Source organism: Rhinoraja longicauda, chromosome 10, assembly GCF_053455715.1.
Source record: "Rhinoraja longicauda isolate Sanriku21f chromosome 10, sRhiLon1.1, whole genome shotgun sequence".
NCBI lineage: Eukaryota > Metazoa > Chordata > Chondrichthyes > Rajiformes > Arhynchobatidae > Rhinoraja > Rhinoraja longicauda.
The window spans coordinates 7,363,974-7,384,174 of NC_135962.1; the positions used below are offsets into that span (position 1 = coordinate 7,363,974).

Here is a 20,201-nt window from a genome sequence, read left to right on the forward strand (position 1 = left end):
AGAGGGGTGGAGGGGGGATAAAGGGGATGGAATGGGTGGGAGGGGAATGAGGGGTAGGGGGGGAGGAGGGAGGGAGAGGGGTGGGGGGGAGAGGGGAGGGGGGAGAGGGAGAGAGGGGAGGGGGAGAGAGGGGAGGGGGAGAGGGGAGGAAGAGAGAGGGGAGGGGGAGAGAGGGGAGGGGGAGAGAGGGGAGAGAGGGGAGGGAGAGAGGGGAGGGGGGAGAGGGGAGGGGGGGAGGGGAGAGGGGGGAGAGGGGAGGGGTGGAGGGGAGAGGGGGGAGGGGAGAGTGGGGAGGGGGAGAGTGGGGAGGGGGAGAGAGGGGAGGGAAGAGGGTGCTCTCCAATGCAGGAGAGGTTTGGGCCCTTTGTTTGGAAATTTTGTCTAGTTTCACATGTTTTAGTATTTCCTTGTCACTTCGTCCATTGACTCTATTCCGCTTCACAGAGCAATCCCATCAACTCAATCCCCCACTTACCTCCCTGGAAATGATTCTCTCTCACATTTCCTTCAACAACTGCTCCTCCCATTTTCCTGTTACTCACCAGTTGGGAAGTGAAATGTGGAACCGGAGGGAGGGATCACAGGTAGAAAAGGAACAGGAGTGAAGAAGAAAAATGGGGGGCTCGGAGTATGGGGAGTGGGAGATGAGTGAATGGAGGAGGTGGAGGAGGGGAGAAAGGAACTGGATAACAAAAAAGGGGAAAGAAACGTGTGATGGGGCAGAGGGGTGCAAGGTTTGGTGGGTGAGGAGAGGGTGGGGTTACCCCTGAAACTGTAGAATTCAGCATGTTTATACTTTTAGACTGCAGACTACCCTTTTGGAAATCGAGGTGCTGTTCTTCCAGTTTGTGTGTGTCGAGCAGAGGAAGAGGCCGGGGACAGACTGAACAGTGTGGGGATGAGAAGGGGAACTCGCTGGAATATAGAAGATTGAGGGGGGATCTTATAGAAACTTACAAAATTCTTAAGGGGTTGGACAGGCTAGATGCAGGAAGATTGTTCCCGATGTTGGGGAAGTCCAGAACAAGGGGTCACAGTTTAAGGGTAAGGGGGAAGTCTTTTAGGACCGAGATGAGGACGTTTTTTTTCACACAGAGAGTGGTGAATCTGTGGAATTCTCTGCCACAGAAGGTAGTTGAGGCCAGTTCATTGGCTATATTTAAGAGGGAGTTAGATGTGGCCCTTGTGGCTAACGGGATCAGGGGGTATGGAGAGAAGGCAGGTACGGGATACTGAGTTGGATGATCAGCCATGATCATATTGAATGGCGGTGCAGGCTCGAAGGGCCGAATGGCCTACTCCTGCACCTATTTTCTATGTTTCTATGTAACTCAAATGGCTCGCAGCCAGGTGATCCGGCCAGCCCTGACGGACAGAGTGTGATTTCTTTCCCAATGGTTAAGGCCAGGCTCGGCCAGTTAATAATACATTGGACGTCCCAGGAATGCACGTCACCCATGTGATGGTCCCGGCAGGCCAGAGAGCAGGGAATATACCGAGGCTCCACAATGATGGGGTCGGGCACTTGGTGCAGGAAGGGTCCAGCTGTGACCCTGTTCCAACTGGCTTCTTGCAGAATCCGCAAAGATAGGGGTTGGTGGGGGAATGGGGAGAATACAGGGAGAATGAGACCATGCTGTTCCTCTTGCTCATCATTGTCTCGACACTCTATGCTGGAAGGCACATGTGAGCAGAGATTCTTGATTAGTATGGGTGTCAGAGTTTATGGGGAGAAGGCGGGAGAATGGGGTTAGGAGGGAGAGATAGATTAGACATGATTGAATAGAAAATAGACAATAGGTGCAGGAGGAGGCCATTCGGCCCTTCGAGCCAGCACCGCCATTCAATGTGATCATGGCTGATCATTCTCAATCAGTACCCCGTTCCTGCCTTCTCCCCGTTCCCCCTGACTCCGCTATCCTTAAGAGCTCTATCTAGCTCTCTCTTGAATGCATTCAGAGAATTGGCCTCCACTGCCTTCTGAGGCAGAGAATTCCACAGATTCACAACTCTCTGACTGAAAAAGTTTTTCCTCATCTCAGTTCTAAATGGCCTACCCCTTATTCTTAAACTGTGGCCCCTGGTTCTGGACTCCCCCAACATTGAGAACATGTTTCCTGCCTCTAACGTGTCCAATCCCTTAATAATCTCATATGTTTCGATAAGATCCCCTCTCATCCTTCTAAATTCCAGTGTATACAAGCCTAGTCGCTCCAGTCTTTCAACATATGACAGTCCAGCCATTCCGGGAATTAACCTAGTAAACCTACGCTGCACGCCCTCAACAGCAAGAATATCCTTCCTCAAATTTGGAGACCAAAACTGCACACAGTACTCCAGGTGTGGTCTCACTTGGGCCCTGTACAACTGCAGAAGGACCTCTTTGCTCCTATACTCAACTCCTCTTGTCATGACGGCCAACATGCCATTAGCTTTCTTCACTGCCTGCTGTACCTGCATGCCTACTTTCAGTGACTGATGCACTAGGACACCCAGATCTCGTTGTACGTCCCCTTTTCCTAACTTGACACCATTCAGATAAATAATCTGCCTTCCTATTCTTACCACCAAAGTGGATAACCTCACACTTATCCACATTAAACTGCATCTGCCATGCATCCGCCCACTCACACAACCTGTCCAAGTCACCCTGCAACCTCATAGCATCTTCCTCACAGTTCACACTGCCCCCCAGCCAGAATGGCGGAGCAGACTTGATGGGCCGAATGGCCTAGTTCTACTCCTGTCCCTTATGACCTTATGAGATCAAGAGGGGACTCTTGTGACGGGGCGAGGTCAATAGACAATAGACAATAGACAATAGGTGCAGGAGGAGGCCATTCGGCCCTTTGAGCCAGCACCGCCATTCAATGTGATCCTGGCTGATCATTCTCAATCAGTACCCCGTTCCTGCCTTCTCCCCATACCCCCTGACTCCGCTATCCTTAAGAGCTCTATCTAGCTCTCTCTTCACCAGGTCTTCAGGTGGGAAGCTGGATAAGGACGTTGTCCTCATCCTCGAGCAGCGAATAAGATGCACTCTCTCTCTGTCTGCCATCTTTCTCTTTGGATGTGCGGTCTATGCCGTGCGGGTGGGAAAGGAACACCCGGCTGCTCCCCTCGGGCTCAGCGAAGGCTGACTGCAGTTCCGCAGCACGGAGCGGGAGGGCAGGGAGCGTCCGTGAAATAACCCAGGAAGAACAGGATTCTTTGTCGTCTTCACTTTACATAAATGGTCAGTTAAGGGTCGTGGGCATTGCTGGCAGTAAATTTAAAAAATGTCCCATTGCAGGGGTCCTCACTGGACTTTCCAGACAGATGGCACGTTGGCGCGTCTTGATGTTCAGTTTAGTTCAGTTTAGAGATACAGCGCGGAAACAGGCCCTTTCGGCCCACCGGGTCCGCACCGACCAGCGATCCCCGCACACTAACACTATCTTATACTCACAAAAACATTTTCCAAGCCAATTAACCTACAAACCTGTACGTCTTTGGAGTGTGGGAGGAAACCGAAGATCTCGGAGAAAACCCACGCAGGTCACGGGGAGAACGTACAAACTCCATACAGACAGCACCCGTAATCAGGATCGAACCCAGGTCTCCGACGCCGCATTCGCTGTAAGGCAGCAACTCTACCGCTGCGCCATCGTGCCGCTGCCTCTTGCCTCCAGTGACTGGGGTTCAATCCTGACCCTGGATGCTACTGGTGTGGAGTCTACCTGCGATCACATGGGTTTCCCACGGAAGCTCTGGATTCCCCCCTCACCCCAAAGACGTGCAGGTTATTAGCTGAATTGTCCACTGCCAATTGCCTCTCGTGTGTTGGTGAAAGGTGAAGACTTTTTTTGGGGGGGTTGGGCTGTAATGGGAAAGTGGAGAGAATAAAATGGCATCAGTGTGGTATTAGCAAAATGGGTGGTTGATGGTCACCACAGACATGGTGGGTCACAGGGAACGTTTCTGTGCTGTTCAGCTCGATGACCCTGAAGAATTTATTCCATTGGCAGGAGATTTCCCGTGGTTTTTCAAAAACACACGACAAAATCACATCAAGACTCCACCACAAGCCAGAACCAGGGACTTACTTCTCTTAGCTTAAACGTCACCCATTCCTTGATTCTGGCCGCCTTCTCTTCAATTATCTTTGCCTCCTGGCCTCTCAGCTTATTCTGAGGGAAAAAGACAAAATCAAAATGAGTTTTGAGCTTTAAACCTTGTGGAAGCACCAATTGTTACATGTGTATATATATAAATATACATATATACATACATATGTACATACATACATATTTACATACATACACATACATACATACATACATATATATATATATATATATATATGTTTTTTATAATTGTAATTGTATCTGTTTCTGTAGCTTCCTCTGGCAGTTCATCCAGGTAGAACGAGCCTCTGGGTGAAAAGGTTGCCTCCGAGATCCCTTTTAACTCTTCCCTCTCGCCTTAAGCTTAAAGCCTCCAGTTTGAGAAGCTTGTATCATAGAAACATAGAAACATAGAAAATAGGTGCAGGAGTAGGCCATTCAGCCCTTCGAGCCTGCACCGCCATTCAATATGATCATGGCTGATCATCCAGCTCAGTAACCTGTACCTGCCTTCTCTCCATACCCCCTGATCCCTTTAGCCACAAGGGCCACATCTAACTCCCTCTTAAATATAGCCAATGAACTGGCCTCAACCACCTTCTGTGGCAGAGAATTCCACGGACTCACCATTCTCTGTGTGAAAAAAACCTTTCTCATCTCGGTCCTAAAAGACTTCCTCCTTATCCTTAAGCTGTGACCCCTGGTTTTGGACTTCCCCAACATCGGGAACAATCTTCCCGCATCTAACCTGTCCAACCCCTTAAGTATCCAGGGGATAAAACCTGTGAGCGTTCAGTTTATCCATGAGCCTGATGATCTTGTACGTCACAATTATATTTTCCCTCAGCCTCCTGTGTTCGACAGTGCAAGCCGATCCAATCCCTTCACATAATTCATGGCCAAATCCGAGGTAATATGAAGGTGAATCTCGTTTGCACCCTCTCCAAACTTACTGACATCCTTCCGAGCGCTGTGGAAGCAGAATGCACAAAGTACTCCCGAGGGTGGTTTTAGATTTTAGATTTTTTTTTAGATTTAGAGATACAGCGCGGAAACAGGCCCTTCGGCCCACCGAGTCCACGCCGCCCAGCGATCCCACACATTAACACTATCCTACACACACTAGGGACAATTAAAAAAAACACATTTACCCAGTCAATTAACCTATGTACCTGTACATCTTTGGAGTGTGGGAGGAAACCGAAGATCTCGGAGAAAACCCAGGCATGTCACGGGGAGAACGTACAAACTCTGTACAGACGGGGCCCGTAGTCAGGATCGAACCTGAGTCTCCGGCGCTGCATTCGCTGTAAGGCAGCAACTCTACCATTGCGCCACCGTGCCGCCCAACGACTTTACCAACGACTTGTACAGCTGCATCATGATGTCTAACCATTTGTACGCAATATCTTGTGCAATGAAGTGAACCATGCCAAACCCTTCTTCGCCACACTGTCTACCTGACTTCGCCATATTTAGGGAACTATGCACCTGTGCTCCCTGATCTCTTGGTTCCACAACACACTCCAGGGCTCCACCATTTAATGTGCAAGTCCTGCCCTGGTTTGACATGCCAAGTGGCAACCACTCACACTTAAATTCCATTTGCCATTTCATGGCCCACCTTCCCAACCAATCTAGATCCTGTTGTAAACTTAGACATCCTTCCTCACTGAGCATCATGCCATCTATTTGGTAGTCACCTGCAAATTTACTAACAATATTAACGACATTGTCATCCAAATCATTGTTGCAATTAGCAAGTAGCGGCAGAGCCAGGACCGACCCTGTGCCACTCCATCGATCACAAGCCTCCGATCGGAAAAACAACCCTCCACATCTACCTTTTGACTCCTTCTTCCAAGTCAATTTTGAATTAAATTGTCCAGCTCACTAATCTTCCTGACTAGTCTACTACCTGGGAACTTGGTCTACTACTGTGTGCAGTTTTGGTCTCCAAATCTGAGGAAGGATATTCTTGCTATTGAGGGCGTGCAGCGTAGGTTCACTAGGTTAATTCCCGGAATGGCGGGACTGTCGTATGTTGAAAGACTGGAGCGACTAGGTTTGTATACACTGGAATTTAGAAGGATGAGAGGAGATCTTATCGAGACGTATAAGATTATTAAGGGGTTGGACACTTTAGAGGCAGGAAACATGTTCCCAAATGTTGGGGGAGTCCAGAACCAGGGGCCACAGTTTAAGAATAAGGGGTAGGCCATTTAGAACGGAGATGACGTAAAACCTTTTCAGTCAGAGAGTTGTAAATCTGTGGAATTCACTGCCTCAGAAGGCAGTGGAGGCCAGTTCTCTGAATGCTTTCAAGAGAGAGCTAGATAGAGCTCTGAAGGATAGCGGAGTGAGGGTGTATGGGGAGAAGGCAGGAACGGGGTACTGATTGAGAATGATCAGCCGTGATCACATTGAATGGTGGTGCTGGCTCGAAGGGCCGAATGGCCTCCTCCTGCACCTATTGTCTATTATCTATTGTCTTTGGCTTTGCTAGCGTCCACTGTCCAGCCCACATCAATCCTCATGGTGACCTTATTAAAAAGGATCAGAATTGGGAGACATGATTTCCCAGGCACAAAGACTATCTCTGGCTAATCCGTGCTTATCCAAACGTGCGCCACTCCTGTCCCAATGAATCTCCTCCAACAACTTTCCCACCACCGACATCAAGCCTGCAGTTCCTTGGCTTGTCCTTGTTGCCCTTCTTAAATAACAGTACATGAGCCACTCTCTCGTCAACTAGAACGCCACCTGTGGCTAAAGATGAAGCACACATCTCTACAAGGGCCTCCACAAGTTCCTTCTTCACTTCCCACAAGATCCAAGGATGCAATTGCTCTTTTGGTAATTCATTAATGATCCAAGACTTCACAACTCCGACATCTCAGTTTCCTAGCTTCCATGAGCTACTCTTCAATAACGACAGATGAGTGATATTGTGGTCACATCACAACTCCGACGTCTCAGGTTCCTAGCTTCCATGAGCTACTCTTCAATAACAACAGATGAGTGATATTGTGGTCACGTCACTTGTGGCTTTACACAAAGATGGCCATGCTGATCTCTAAGGGGGACCTAATCTTTCCGTAGCCACCCTTTGATTCTGAATGTACCTGTGGAATCTCTTGCAATTTTCTTGGTGCAATGTCATCAGAGCAAGCTGTCCAAGCCCAATGCTAAATAGATGGATGGACTGCGCCCTACAACAGCATTGCCGAGTAGACTGGTGAGGTGTGGGTCACTGCACACCTCTGCACAGCACTGCCCCAGAGACTTGTGAAAACTCCTCATACCTACTTCAGATGCTGCCCGCCTCTATAGTTCTTATGCAAGGGTGCGCTTCTGGAAGTCTCAGATGACCATTGCAATGGTTCACAAGGTAAGAAGGCCCTTCACCATCTTTCAAGGGATGGGGCAAAGCCTTCAGGTGGTGAGCAGAAGAAGGATATTGTCCCACCCCTTCACGAATGAAATGCCCCGTCTTTCTTTAAAAAGCTACCGATCAGTGTACTGAGTAAACGGAGGCAGTCTGGCTCAGTAGATTTACAAAGCCAAAGATTTTATTCCTCAAAGGAAGATTTGTCGAGCTCTTGCTGTTCTCCGAAAAGCCTAAACTGATTACAACTGTGGGACCTATATCAGACGGTATCTCCGTGGCCATGGTACCTGGTCCTCCAACTGCTGTTCCAGCCTCTGAACCAAATCGTCCTTTTCCTGGAGTGTGTTGGTCATCTCATGGTACCTTCTGAATAAACTATTCTCCGATTCACTGGTCTGGATATTGGCTGCTTTCAGTTTCTCCTTTAAAGCCTGGACCTGATGAGGTTTAAATGAAAAGCAAATGTTAGTGGAAACGCTCCATGTTGGAAGTGTCATTAAATACGGATTAACGTTAAAGGAATCAATTGTGTTAGGTGAAGCTGTGGGAATCGAGGATAAGATGTGCCCTTCTGGCTATCGAACGTTTAGTTTAGATTTAGAGATACAGCGTGGAAACAGGCCCTTCGGCCCACCAAGTCCGCGCCGCCCAACGATCCCCGTACATTAACACTATCCTACACACACTAGGGACAATTTTTACATTTACCCAGTCAATTAACCTACAAACCTGTACGTCTTTGGAGTGTGGAGGAAACCGAAGATCTCGGAGAAAACCCACGCAGGTCACGGGGAGAACGTACAAACTCCATACAGTCGGGATCAAACCCGGGTCTCTGGCGCTGTAAGCGCTGTAAGGCAGCAACTCTACCGCTGCGCCACCGTGGCTTCCAAAAGCTTGTGATGTAATGCGTTGGGGGAGGAGAGGAGGAATGTCAAGGCGTCCCTCGCCGAAGTGCTCCACTTTAGTTTCTTCCTCCATCTTGTAGGTGCGGCCCCATGGCTCTGGCTAGCATGAGTCTTTCAGAAATCAGTGGGGCAGCACTCTCACCTCGAGCTGGATGGCTACGCGTCATGCTCAGAGGTTGTGCATAAAGCTCTTGTGCAGGAAGGAACTGCAGATTAAGTTAAGGCGCAGTTAAGCCAACAGTCGCTTGTCTTTTTCTTTCTTTTTTTCACTTTTAATTTAATTTTAATTTCAGGTTTTCGTGTACCTTGTAGCCAGTGTTATGACTACTGGCAGACCAATTTCCCTGCGGGGATGAATAAAGTTGTATCGTATTGTAGAGACTGGTTTACACCAAAGATAGACACAAAATGCTGGACAGGCAGCATCTCTAGAGAGAAGGAATGGGTGATGTTTCGGGTCGAGAGCCTTCTTCAGACTGAGCCTGTTCATGAGGGAGTACCGCACTGATGCCAGTGATCCTTTGTTGGCCATGAAAGACCCAAAGGAACCATTTCAGAGTCGGGCAGAGGATTTCTTTCCAGTGTCCAGTGTCCTCCTGCCGTTTGGCTCTCAACCAACCGATTGTCAACAGGTATCGGTCTCATTTCACTGTTAGTGAGACAATGCTGTGCATATCTTAGCTTTTGCATTTCATTAAAACAACCAAACCAAAACTGCTCCACCATCAATAAAGGATTAAAAAAAAATAGAAGCCAGGGATTATGGGTAGGCGGCACAGCGGTAGAGTTGCTGCCTTACAGCGCCAGAGACCCAAGTTCGATCCTGACTACAGGCTATGTAAGAAAATAACTGCAGATGCTGGTACATATCGAAGGTATTTATTTCACAAAATGCTGGAGTAACCCGAAACATCACCCATTCCTTCTCTCCTGAGATGCTCCCTGACCTGCTGAGTTACTCCAGCATTTTGTGAAATAAATACCTGACTACAGGTTATGTCTGTTCAGAGTTTGTACGTTCTCCCAATGACCACCTGTGCTTTTTCCAGGTGCTCTGGTTTCCTCCCACACTCCAAAGATGGACAGATTTTCACGTTAATTACCTTCTGTAAATTGTCTCCAGTGTGTAGGGTAGAGCTGGTAGACGTGGATTGCGCGTCGGCACGGGCTCGGTGGGCCAAAGGGCTTGTTTCCACACCGTAGTGAAGAAAGCCAATGGAATGTTGGCCTTCATAACAAGAGGAGTTGAGTATAGGAGCAAAGAGGTCCTTCTGCAGTTGTACAGGGCCCTAGTGAGACTGCACCTGGAGTACTGTGTGCAGTTTTGGTCTCCAAATTTGAGGAAGGATATTCTTGCTATTGAGGGCGTGCAGCGTAGGTTTACTAGGTTAATTCCCGGAATGGCGGGACTGTCATATGTTGAAAGACTGGAGCGGCTAGGCTTGTATACACTGGAATTTAGAAGGATGAGAGGGGATCTTATCGAAACGTATAAGATTATTAAGGGGTTGGACATGTTAGAGGCAGGAAACATGTTCCCAAATGTTGGGGGAGTCCAGAACCAGGGGCCACAGTTTAAGAATAAGGGGTAGGCCATTTAGAACGGAGATGAGGAAAAAACTTTTTCAGTCAGAGAGTTGTGAATCTGTGGAATTCTCTGCCTCAGAAGGCAGTGGAGGCCAATTCTCTGAATGCTTTCAAGAGAGAGCTAGATAGAGCTCTTAATGATAGCGGAGTCAGGGGGTATGGGGAGAAGGCAGAAACGGGGTACTGATTGAGAATGATCAGCCATGATCACATTGAATGGTGGTGCTGGCTCAAAGGGCCGAATGGCCTCCTCCTGCACCTATTGTCTATTGTCTATTGTATCTCTAAAGTCTAATGCTTGTAGGTCAATTGGCTTCTGTAAGTTGCCCCTAGTGTGCAGATCATAAAGCTAGTGTACGGGAGATCAATGGTTAGCGTGGACTCAGTGGGCAGGGGGTCTGTTTCATGCTGTAATTCTAATCTAAACTACGAAGTATAATGGGCCTAGTGAAGAAGGGCAGTGGAAGTTGATCTGCACATCGCAAGATCAACATGAACAGCAAAAGGAGAGAGACGATCACATTTAAAGTGCGGTATCTCTGATAGCGCAGAGCTCCACAGCCCCAGCAGGAGACATAGAAACATAGAAAATAGGTGCAGGAGTAGGCCATTCGGCCCTTCGAGCCTGCACCGCCATTCAATATGATCATCCAACTCAGTATCCCGTACCTGCCTTCTCTCCATACCCGCTGATCCCTTTAGCCACAAGGGCCACATCTAACTCCCTCTTAAATATAGCCAATGAACTGGCCTCAACTACCTTCTGTGGCAGAGAATTCCACAGACTCACCACTCTCTGTGTGAAAAAAAACTTTCTCATCTCGGTCCTAAAAGACTTCCCCCTTATCCTTAAACTGTGACCCCTTGTTCTGGACTTCCCCAACATCTGGAACAATCTTCCTGCATCTAGCCTGTCCAACCCCTTAAGAATTTGTAAGTTTCTATAAGATCCCCCCGCAATCTTCTAAATTCCAGCGAGTACAAGCCGAGTCTATCCAGTCTTTGTTCATATGAAAGTCATGCCATCCCAGGAATCAGTCTGGTGAACCTTCTCCGTACTCCCTCTATGGCAAGAATGTCTTTCCTCAGATTAGGAGACCAAAACTGTACGCAATACTCCAGGTGTGGTCTCACCAATGCCCTGTACAACTGCAGCAGACGAAGTGCTGGAGCAACTCAGCGGGTCAGGCAGCGTCTGTGGAGAACACGGAGAGCTGACATTTCGGCTTCTGCCTCTCCCTCAGACTGACGAACAGTCCTGACCTGACATGTTGCCTTTCCATGGAGCCTGAAGATGGGTCCAACCTGAAACATCACCAATGCACTGATATACCTTAGTATTGGGGAAAACCCAATGAGCCAAAACACTTTCCCTGCATTCACCCAATACAGCACTTTGCGATGTTGTCGTTTTGTTAACATCCACATCTGCTTGCTCACTCCCTTCGCTGATACAGCTCGGCGGCGTATTTTCTTTACCCTGATGTTTATAAGGGTAAAGGACGGAACCAAAGACACAAAATGACCACCCAGGTTTGTTTAAAGTCTGCCCCTAACATTGGCCTAACATTGGCTAAACAAAACTGGTATTGGCTTGTAACCTGAAGCCATCCATTCTCCCAAGGTCACAGTCCAAAATACCCCTATAACTCCCTCCCCCCCCCACCCCCCCCCCCCCCCACACTCACACACACACACAAAAACAGGGGATGGTAAATCTGTTCTACAGACAATAATAGATGAAGGTAGGGGGGCCTCCCTGGTGTTGACGCTACACTACTCTGTGACTGCACCCTGCAGAGACAGGTATTGACACTTCAGCCACTAGAGTGTGGGAAAGACACATCCTTTACCATCCCCCACCCCTTCTGCCCACACTCACACTCACACACGCATTCATTCACTTTCACTCACACACACTCTCACACACACTCACACATTCATTCACCCATACACACTCTCATACACACTCACACCCACTCACACTCCCACACACCCATTCATTCACTCATTCACTCACACACACACTCTCATACACACTCACACACACACACATTCATTCACTCATTTACTCACACACTCATACACACTCACACACCCACACACACATTCACTCACACACACACTTATACACTCACACACCCACACACACATTCACTCACACACACTCTCATACACACACCCACACACACATTCACTCACACACACACTTATTCACTCATTCACTCACCCACACACACATTCACTCACACACACTCTCATACACACTCATACACACACTCACACACCCACACACACATTCACTCACACACCCATTCATTCACTCATTCACTCACACACATTCATTCACTCATACACACTCACACTCTCATACACTCACACACACACATTCATTCACTCATTCATTCACACACACACACTCACACACACTCACACATTCATTCACTCACACACACACACACACACTCTCATACACTCACACACCCACACATTCATTCACTCACACACACACTCTCATACACACTCACACACACTGTCTCAATGTGTAAGAAGGAACTGCAGGTGCTGGTTTAAACCGAAGATTGACACAAAAAGCTGGAGTAACTCAGCGGGACAGGCAGCATCTCTGGAGAGAAGGAATGGGTGACGTTTCGGGTCTCGTCCCAAAACATCACCCATTCCTTCTCTCCAGAGATGCTGCCTGTCCCGCTGAGTTACTCCAGCTTTTTGTGTCTCTCTTCACACAGTCTCAATAATGGCCTTGCTTCCTTCCTTGTTAATTGAATAATTGGACAAAACCTGCGGGCTGATCCTCAGAATTCCTTCCACGATCCATCGAGGTAACTGTCGCCGGCCGGGGCCTGGGGTGGAGTGTTAAAACTCTTTTTCTAGCTCTCTGGGGTTATGTGGCAAATGATGGGGGCGCAATGTGCAGTGGCAATGCGAGGAAGGACAGACATGTTGTCCAAGCCCGCGTGGAAGAAGGAAAAAGGACCCAAAGTGCTGGGGTAACTCAGCGGCATCACCGGAGAACATGGATAGGTGACGTTGCGGGTCGGACGATCCTTCTTCGGACAATTCAGACAGGGCAAACATGTTTAGCCATTATGTTCTCCCACCTCAGTTGCCACTCATTGCCACTCCCTTCCCAATCCCAAATCCATCGGGTTTGCTCTGGAGCGGGATTTGAACACGAGCAGTTTCACCAGTCGCAAGACTGGTGGGGGGAGAAGAACTAATCAAAATGCACTCCTGGGGTCATAAGGTCATAAGGAATGGAAGTAGAGTTAGGCCATTCGGTCCATCAAGTCTACCCCGCCATTCAACCACGGCTGATCTATCTCTCCCTCCTCACCCCATTCTCCTGCCTTCTCCCCATAACCCGTGACACCCGTACTAAACACGTACTGGGCGGTCACGGTGGCGCAGCGGTAGAGTTGTTGCCTTACAGCGAATGCAGCGCCAGAGACCCGGGTTCAATCCCGACTACGGGTGCCATCTGTACGGAGTTTGTACGTTCTCCCCATGGCCTGCGTGGGTTTTCTCCGAGATCTTCAGTTTCGTCCCACACTCCAAAGACGTACAGGTATGTAGGTTAATTGGCTTGGTAAATGTTTTTAAAAAATTGTCCCTAGTGGGTGTAGGATAGTGTTAGTGTGCGGGGATCGCTGGGCGGCGCGGACCCGGTGGGCCGAAAGGGCCTGTTTCCGCGCTGTATCTCTAAACTAAATCAAGAATCTATCCAACAGCTACAATGGGCCCAATCATTTCCATTCAGGCAAACAGCCTTGGCCCTGAATCTCCATCACCTAAACAACAAAAGCATCCAGAACAAATGTAAAGAAGCACACCATTGCTGCCATTGTTTGTTGCCTCATTTGCTTGTTTGTTTGGAGATGAAGCCTTCCCCTGGATACACTGGGGTACTGCAGTGGGTAGGAGTCCCTAATATAAATATTAGCCTCCATTGGGTTGTGGAAACCACCGGGCCTGATCCTGACTCTCCAGCTACAGAAGATTAATCTCCAGGACACTGCTCCATGCAAGCCAAGAAAGGAAAAAAAATCATCAAAACCAAAGGAAATGATCTTTAATTAGACAATAGACAATAGGTGCAGGAGTAGGCCATTCGGCCCTTCGAGCCAGCACCACCATTCAATGTGATCATGGCTGATCATTCTCAATCAGTACCCCGTTCCTGCCTTCTCCCCATACCCCCTGACTCCGCTATCCTTAAGAGCTCTATCTAGCTCTCTCTTGAATGCATTTAGAGAACTGGCCTCCACTGCCTTCTGAGGCAGAGAATTCCACAGATTCACAACTCTCTGACTGAAAAGCCGTCCTCAATAGCAAGAATATCCTTCCTCAAATTTGGACCAAAACTGCACACAGTACTCCAGGTGCGGTCTCACTAGGGCCCTGTACAACTGCAGAAAGACCTCTTTGCTCCTATACTCAACTCCTCTTGTTATGAAGGCCAACATTCCATTGGCTTTCTTCACTGCCTGCTGTACCTGCATGCTTCCTTTCAGTGACTGATGCACTAGGACACCCAGATCTCGTTGTACGTCCCCTTTTCCTAACTTGACACCATTCAGATAATAATCTGCATTCCTGTTCTTACCACCAAAGTGGATAACCTCACACTTATCCACATTAAACTGCATCTGCCATGCATCCGCCCACTCACACAACCTGTCCAAGTCACCCTGCAACCTCATAGCATCTTCCTCACAGTTCACACTGCCCCCCAGCTTTGTGTCATCTGCAACTTTGTCTATTGTCTATAACCTACAAACCCGCACGTCTTTGGGATGTGGGAGGAAACTGGAGCACCCAGGGGAAAACCCACGCAACTCTCCCTGTGACAGCACCAGAGGTCATGTTCGAATGTGTCAGGGTGTCAGAGGTTACGGGGAGAAGGCAGGAGAATGGGGTCAAGAGGGAGAGATAGATCAGCCATGATTGAGTGGCGGAGTCGGCTTGATGGGCCGAATGGCCTAATGCTGCTCCTATCCCTCATGATCTTATGAATCTGGGTCACTGGACCAGTGAGGAAACAGCTCCACTCGTTGTATCATTGTCCCGCCCAGCAGAACGAGAGGTGATCTTCAGAGGACTTGACAGGGGAGATGCTTTGAAAATGTTAACCTCCTGGATGGAGTGTCTACGATAAGGGGACATGACCCTGCACAAAGGCGGCTCATTCAAAATTGGGCTCTGGAGCACTTTCTTCACACGGGGTGATTGTCGGTGCTCTGTCCATTGATCACATTCAATAAGATTGTTTCTCTCGGGCACTGAAGGAATCACGGAATATTGGGAATGGTTAGAGATGTTCCTCCCACACCCCTCTGGGATGGACTGAGAGGTTCCCCCCGTTCCAAAGACTTGCTGACACAAACAAGGAGATTGCACAAATGACCAAGAGGCCTGTGCCTCCATCTTAAAACTGGAAGAGAGAGAAGGGAGGAGTGGTTTCTGAAGGGAATGAGAGAGTTTGGGTCCCAATAAAAGACACAAAGTGCTGAAGTAACTCGGCGGGTCAGGCAGCATCTCTGGAGAACATGGATAGGCGATGCAGCATCTCTGGAGAACATGGATAGGTGATGCAGCATCTCTGGAGAACATGGATAGGCGATGCAGCATCTCTGGAGAACATGGATAGGTGATGTAGGAAAAAAAACCTTCAGATGCTGGTATAAATCGAAGGTAGACACAAAATGTTGGAGTAACTCAGCGGCAGCATCTCGGGAGAGAAGGAATGGGTGACGTTTCGGGTCGAAACCCTTCTTCAGATAGGTGATCTAGCATCTCTGGAGAACATGGATAGGTAATGTTTCAGGTCGGGTCCCTTCTTCAGACTGAATGTGGGGGGGGGGGGGGAAGGGGTCCAGAAAACTGGAAGAAAGGAAATTTAGGGCAGAGCCTGGCAGGTAATAGGTTAACACAGGGGGGAGGGGGGGGGGTTGGGGAGGGTGGAGGGGGGGTGATAGGCATCCTGTTGGACAAAGGCCAGAGATGAAAAACAGAAGGTTGGAAACAAATGGATTGAAGAGGAAGGAACGAGGAAAGAATGTAGGTGGAAGGGGAGGGGGGGGGGGGGGGGAGGGGAAAATAGGTGCACATCAAGTTGGGGGCAGATAGGAGAGAGGAGGGGGGTGGGGATCAGGAGGTGGTCCCGGCAGTTGAGAGACCCGAATTGTAGAGCAGGGAGGGGGGTGGGCTGATGGAAAGGCGATCATCTCGAGGATGGGGCAAAGCCCAGGAGGGGTTCAAAGAGTAAGGAGGAGGGTCCTGCAGCTGCCAGAGGAGGAGGGGGAGGAGGTGGGGGGGATCTGGAACAACATCAATGGGGAGTTGGGGTTGGTGATAGCCTTCAGGCTGCGGAGGGCTGCACCTGCTGAGGGTAGAGAGGAAGGACGCCGGGAGAGACGAGAAAGCAGAGGAGAGCTTCCATCAGATGAGGAAGTGTCCTGCCTGCTTGAGGCGGGCGGGAGGGAGGGAGGAAGGGAGGGAGGGAGGGGGAGGGGGGGCCGGGGAGGGCAGGACCTGCTCATTAGGACCAATAAATCGGCTCATTCGGCCGAAATCTCCAGCGCTCCCCTCACCCCGGGACTTTTCCCAGGCGCGCTGCTTGAAGCGAGCCAGTGAACCGTGAGGCAGGGGACTCGGTGGGCCAGGAGCTTAATCATTCATCAGTTGCTGGGGGAGCTGTGGGAACCTGCTCCGAGCACGGCTCGGTCACCTAGGTAACCTGTCGGTGCGCTGCAGAATCTGTAGACGGACTGACCACCGGACAAATCAATAGGTTGAAGCACTAACACGCAAACACAAGTACCTCAGACAAAGGCCCAGTAATGTCTTGTATCATATTACCCAGTTGTCTACATATTAGAACAGAGGAGGTGGCCATTCGGCCCACTAGCTCCATGCTGGCGACCAACAGGCCATATTATCAGAAAATAACTGCAGATGCTGGTACAAATCGATTTATTCACAAAATGCTGGAGTAACTAAGCAGGGCAGGCAGCATCTCTGGAGAGAAGGAATGGGTGACGTTTCGGGTCGAAATGGGTGACGTTTCAGTCTAAAGAAGGGTCTCGACCCGAAACGTCACCCATTCCTTCTCTCCTGAGATGCTGCCGGACCTATCATATCATATACATACAGCCGGAAACAGGCCTTTTCGGCCCTCCAAGTCCGTGCCGCCCAGTAATCCCCGTACATTTAACACTATCCTACACCCACTAGGGACAATTTTCACATTTTACCCAGCCAATTAACCTACATACCTGTACGTCTTTGGAGTGTGGGAGGAAACCGAAGATCTCGGAGTAAACCCACGCAGGTCACGGGGAGAACGTACAAACTCCTTACAGTGCAGCACCCGTACTCAGGATCGAACCCGAGTCTCCGGCGCTGCATTCGCTGTAAAGCAGCAACTCTACCGCTGCGCTACCGTGCCGCTGAGTTACTCCAGCATTTTGTGAATAAGGCCATATTATCAGTCCCATTCCCTCTCTTATTTCTCCATAGCCCTGCAACTTAGCCCACCTTCCATTTTCTTAACTCCCCACCACCCCTTTGTTTCTTTTTTTAACACTTGCCCACACAATAGGGAACAATATACACCGATCAGCCAAAACATTATGACCCGATGAGCTAAAACATTATGAGCACCTGCCTAATATGCTGTTGGTCCTCCGTGTGCAGCCCCATACGCAGCAGGGTGCGATGCAATGTGTATTGTGACACATTCCCTCCCGTGACCGCCATTAACATTTCCTGTGACTTGTGCCACAGTCGACCTTCTGTCGGTTCGGACCAGACGGGACAGCCTTCGTTGCCCTCGCGCATCGATGAGCCTTGGGCGCCCAACACCCTGTCCGTCGCAGGTTTGTGGTTTGTCCCTCCTCGGACCACTGTCGGTAGGTACTCACCACTGCTGACCGGGAGCACCCCACAAGCCTTGCCGTTTCAGAGATGCTCTGACCCAGTCGTCTGGCCATAACAATTTGGCCCTTGTCAAAGTCGCTCAGGTCTTTACTCCTGCCCATTTCTCCTGCATCCAACACATCAACTTCAAGAACTGACTGTTCACTTGCTGCCTAATATATCCCACCCCTTGGCGGGTGCCATTGTAACAAGATAATCAATGTTATTCACTTCGCCTGTCAGTGGTCGTAATGTTTTGGCAGATCGGTGTATAGCTGCCAATTATCCACCAACCTGCGTGTCTTCGAGATACGAGAGGAAATCAGAGCACCCAGGGTGACACAGGGAGAACGTACAAACTCCTCACAGACAGCACAAAGGCCAGGATCGAACCTGGGTCACGGTAGCAATGATATAGTAGCACTAACTGCTGCACCAACAAGCATCACTCTCTACAGGACTGCATTCAAAGACCAACACCAGGGAATTACTTGACACCAAGGCCAGGGCGAGATTGAATAGAAAGATTCAGTCTAAAAGGTCAATAAGGGGATTGTGGCCAAGTTTGCAGATGATGCTAAGATAGGTGGAGGGGCAGGCAGTGTAGAGAAAGCAGGGACTCTGCAGAAGGACTTAGAAACATAGAAAATAGGTGCAGGAGGAGGCCATTTGGCCCTTCGAGCCAGCACCGCCATTCATTGTGATCATAGCTGATCCTCCACAATCAGTAACCTGTGCCTGCCTTCTCCCCATATCCCTTGATTCCGCTAGCCCCGAGAGCTCTATCGAACTCTCTTTTAAATTCATCCAGTGAATTGGCCTCCACTGCCTTCTGTGGCAGAGAATTCCACAAATTCACAACTCTCTGGGTGACTTGGACAGGTTAGGAGAGTGGGCAGAGAAGTGGCAGATGAAATTCATTATAGCAAATTGCAGTCGTGCATTTTGGTAATAGGAATAAAGGCGTAGATTATTTTCTAAATGGGGAGAGAATCCAGAAATCGGAGGTGGAAAGAGACTTGGGAGTGCTGGTGCAAGTCGAATCAGTAGTAAGGAAGGCAAATTCAATGCTAGCATTTATATCAAGAGGACTGGAATACAAAAACAGAGATGTAATGCTGAGGCTCTATAAGGCGATGGTCAGGCCGCATTTGGAGTATTGTGAGCAAATGTGGGCTCCATATCTGAGGAAGGATGTGCTGGCTCTGGAGAGGGTCCAGAGGAAGTTTACAAGAATGAATGAGCGGGTTAGCATATGATGAGTGTTTGACAGCACTGGGCCTGTACTCGCTGGAGTTCAGAAGGTTGAGGGGGGACCTCATTGAAACTTACAGAATAATGAAAGGCACAGATAGAGTGGATGTGGAAAGGATGTTTCCACTGGTGGGAGAGTCTAGGACCAGAGGTCACAGCCTCAGAATAAAAAGGGCACTCTTTTAGAAAGGAGGTGAGGAGGAACTTCGTTAGTCAGAGTCAAGTCAATTTTATATGTATAGCACATTTTAAAACAACCCACGTTGACCAAAGTGCTGTACATCAGTTCAGGTACTAAGAAACGAACATACAATGGCACACAAACATAACAGCACATACATAAACAGTTCACAGCGCCCCCTCAGAGGGCCTCAAACGCTAGGGAGTAGAAATAGGTTTTGAGCCTGGACTTAAAGGAGTCGATGGAGGGGGCAGTTCTGATGGGGAGAGGGTAATTAATCTGTGGAACTCTGCCACAGAGGGCTGTGGAGGCCGAGGCAGTGGATATTTTTTTAAGGCAGAGATAGACAAATTCTTGATTAGAATGGGGCCAAGGGTTTTTTGGGAAAAGGCAGGAAAATGGGATTAGGAGGCAGAGATCAGCCATGATTGAACGGCGGTGGACTCGATGGGCCGAATGGCCTATCCTATTACTTGTGAACCAGTGATTAGGCCACATTTGGAATATTAAGTGCAGTGCTGGTCACCGCTTCACAGGAAGGATGTGGGAGGTTCAGAGATGTTGTAGAAGAGGTTTTTATTCACAAAATGCTGGAGTAACTCAGCAGGTCAGGCAGCATCTCGGGAGAGAAGGAATGGGTGACGTTTCGGGTCGAGACCCTTCTTCAGACTGATGTCAGGGGGGCGGGACAAAGGAAGGATATAGGTGGAGACAGGAAGATAGAGGGAGATCTGGGAAGGAGGAGGGGAAGAGAGGGACAGAGGAACTATCTAAAGTTGGAGAAGTCGATGTTCATACCGCTGGGCTGCAAGCTGCCCAGGCGAAATATGAGGTGC

The 20,201-nt window shown here is 49.1% G+C and overlaps 1 protein-coding gene across 2 annotated transcripts in view; it reads right to left on the minus strand.

Annotated features, from left to right (window-relative positions):
- The window catches only part of plekhh1 (pleckstrin homology domain containing, family H (with MyTH4 domain) member 1), a 142,299-nt gene that overhangs the window by 93,615 nt on the left and 28,483 nt on the right, over window positions 1-20,201 (minus strand). Inside the window, exons 3-4 of one of the 2 annotated variants that reach the window (XM_078406158.1) lie at window positions 7,785-7,934; window positions 4,086-4,169 (exon numbers count right to left, since the gene is read on the minus strand). In XM_078406158.1, the coding sequence (XP_078262284.1) occupies window positions 4,086-4,169; window positions 7,785-7,934 (234 nt within the window). The remainder of the gene's footprint in view (window positions 1-4,085; window positions 4,170-7,784; window positions 7,935-20,201) is intronic. The other variant, XM_078406159.1, reaches the window with a different exon arrangement.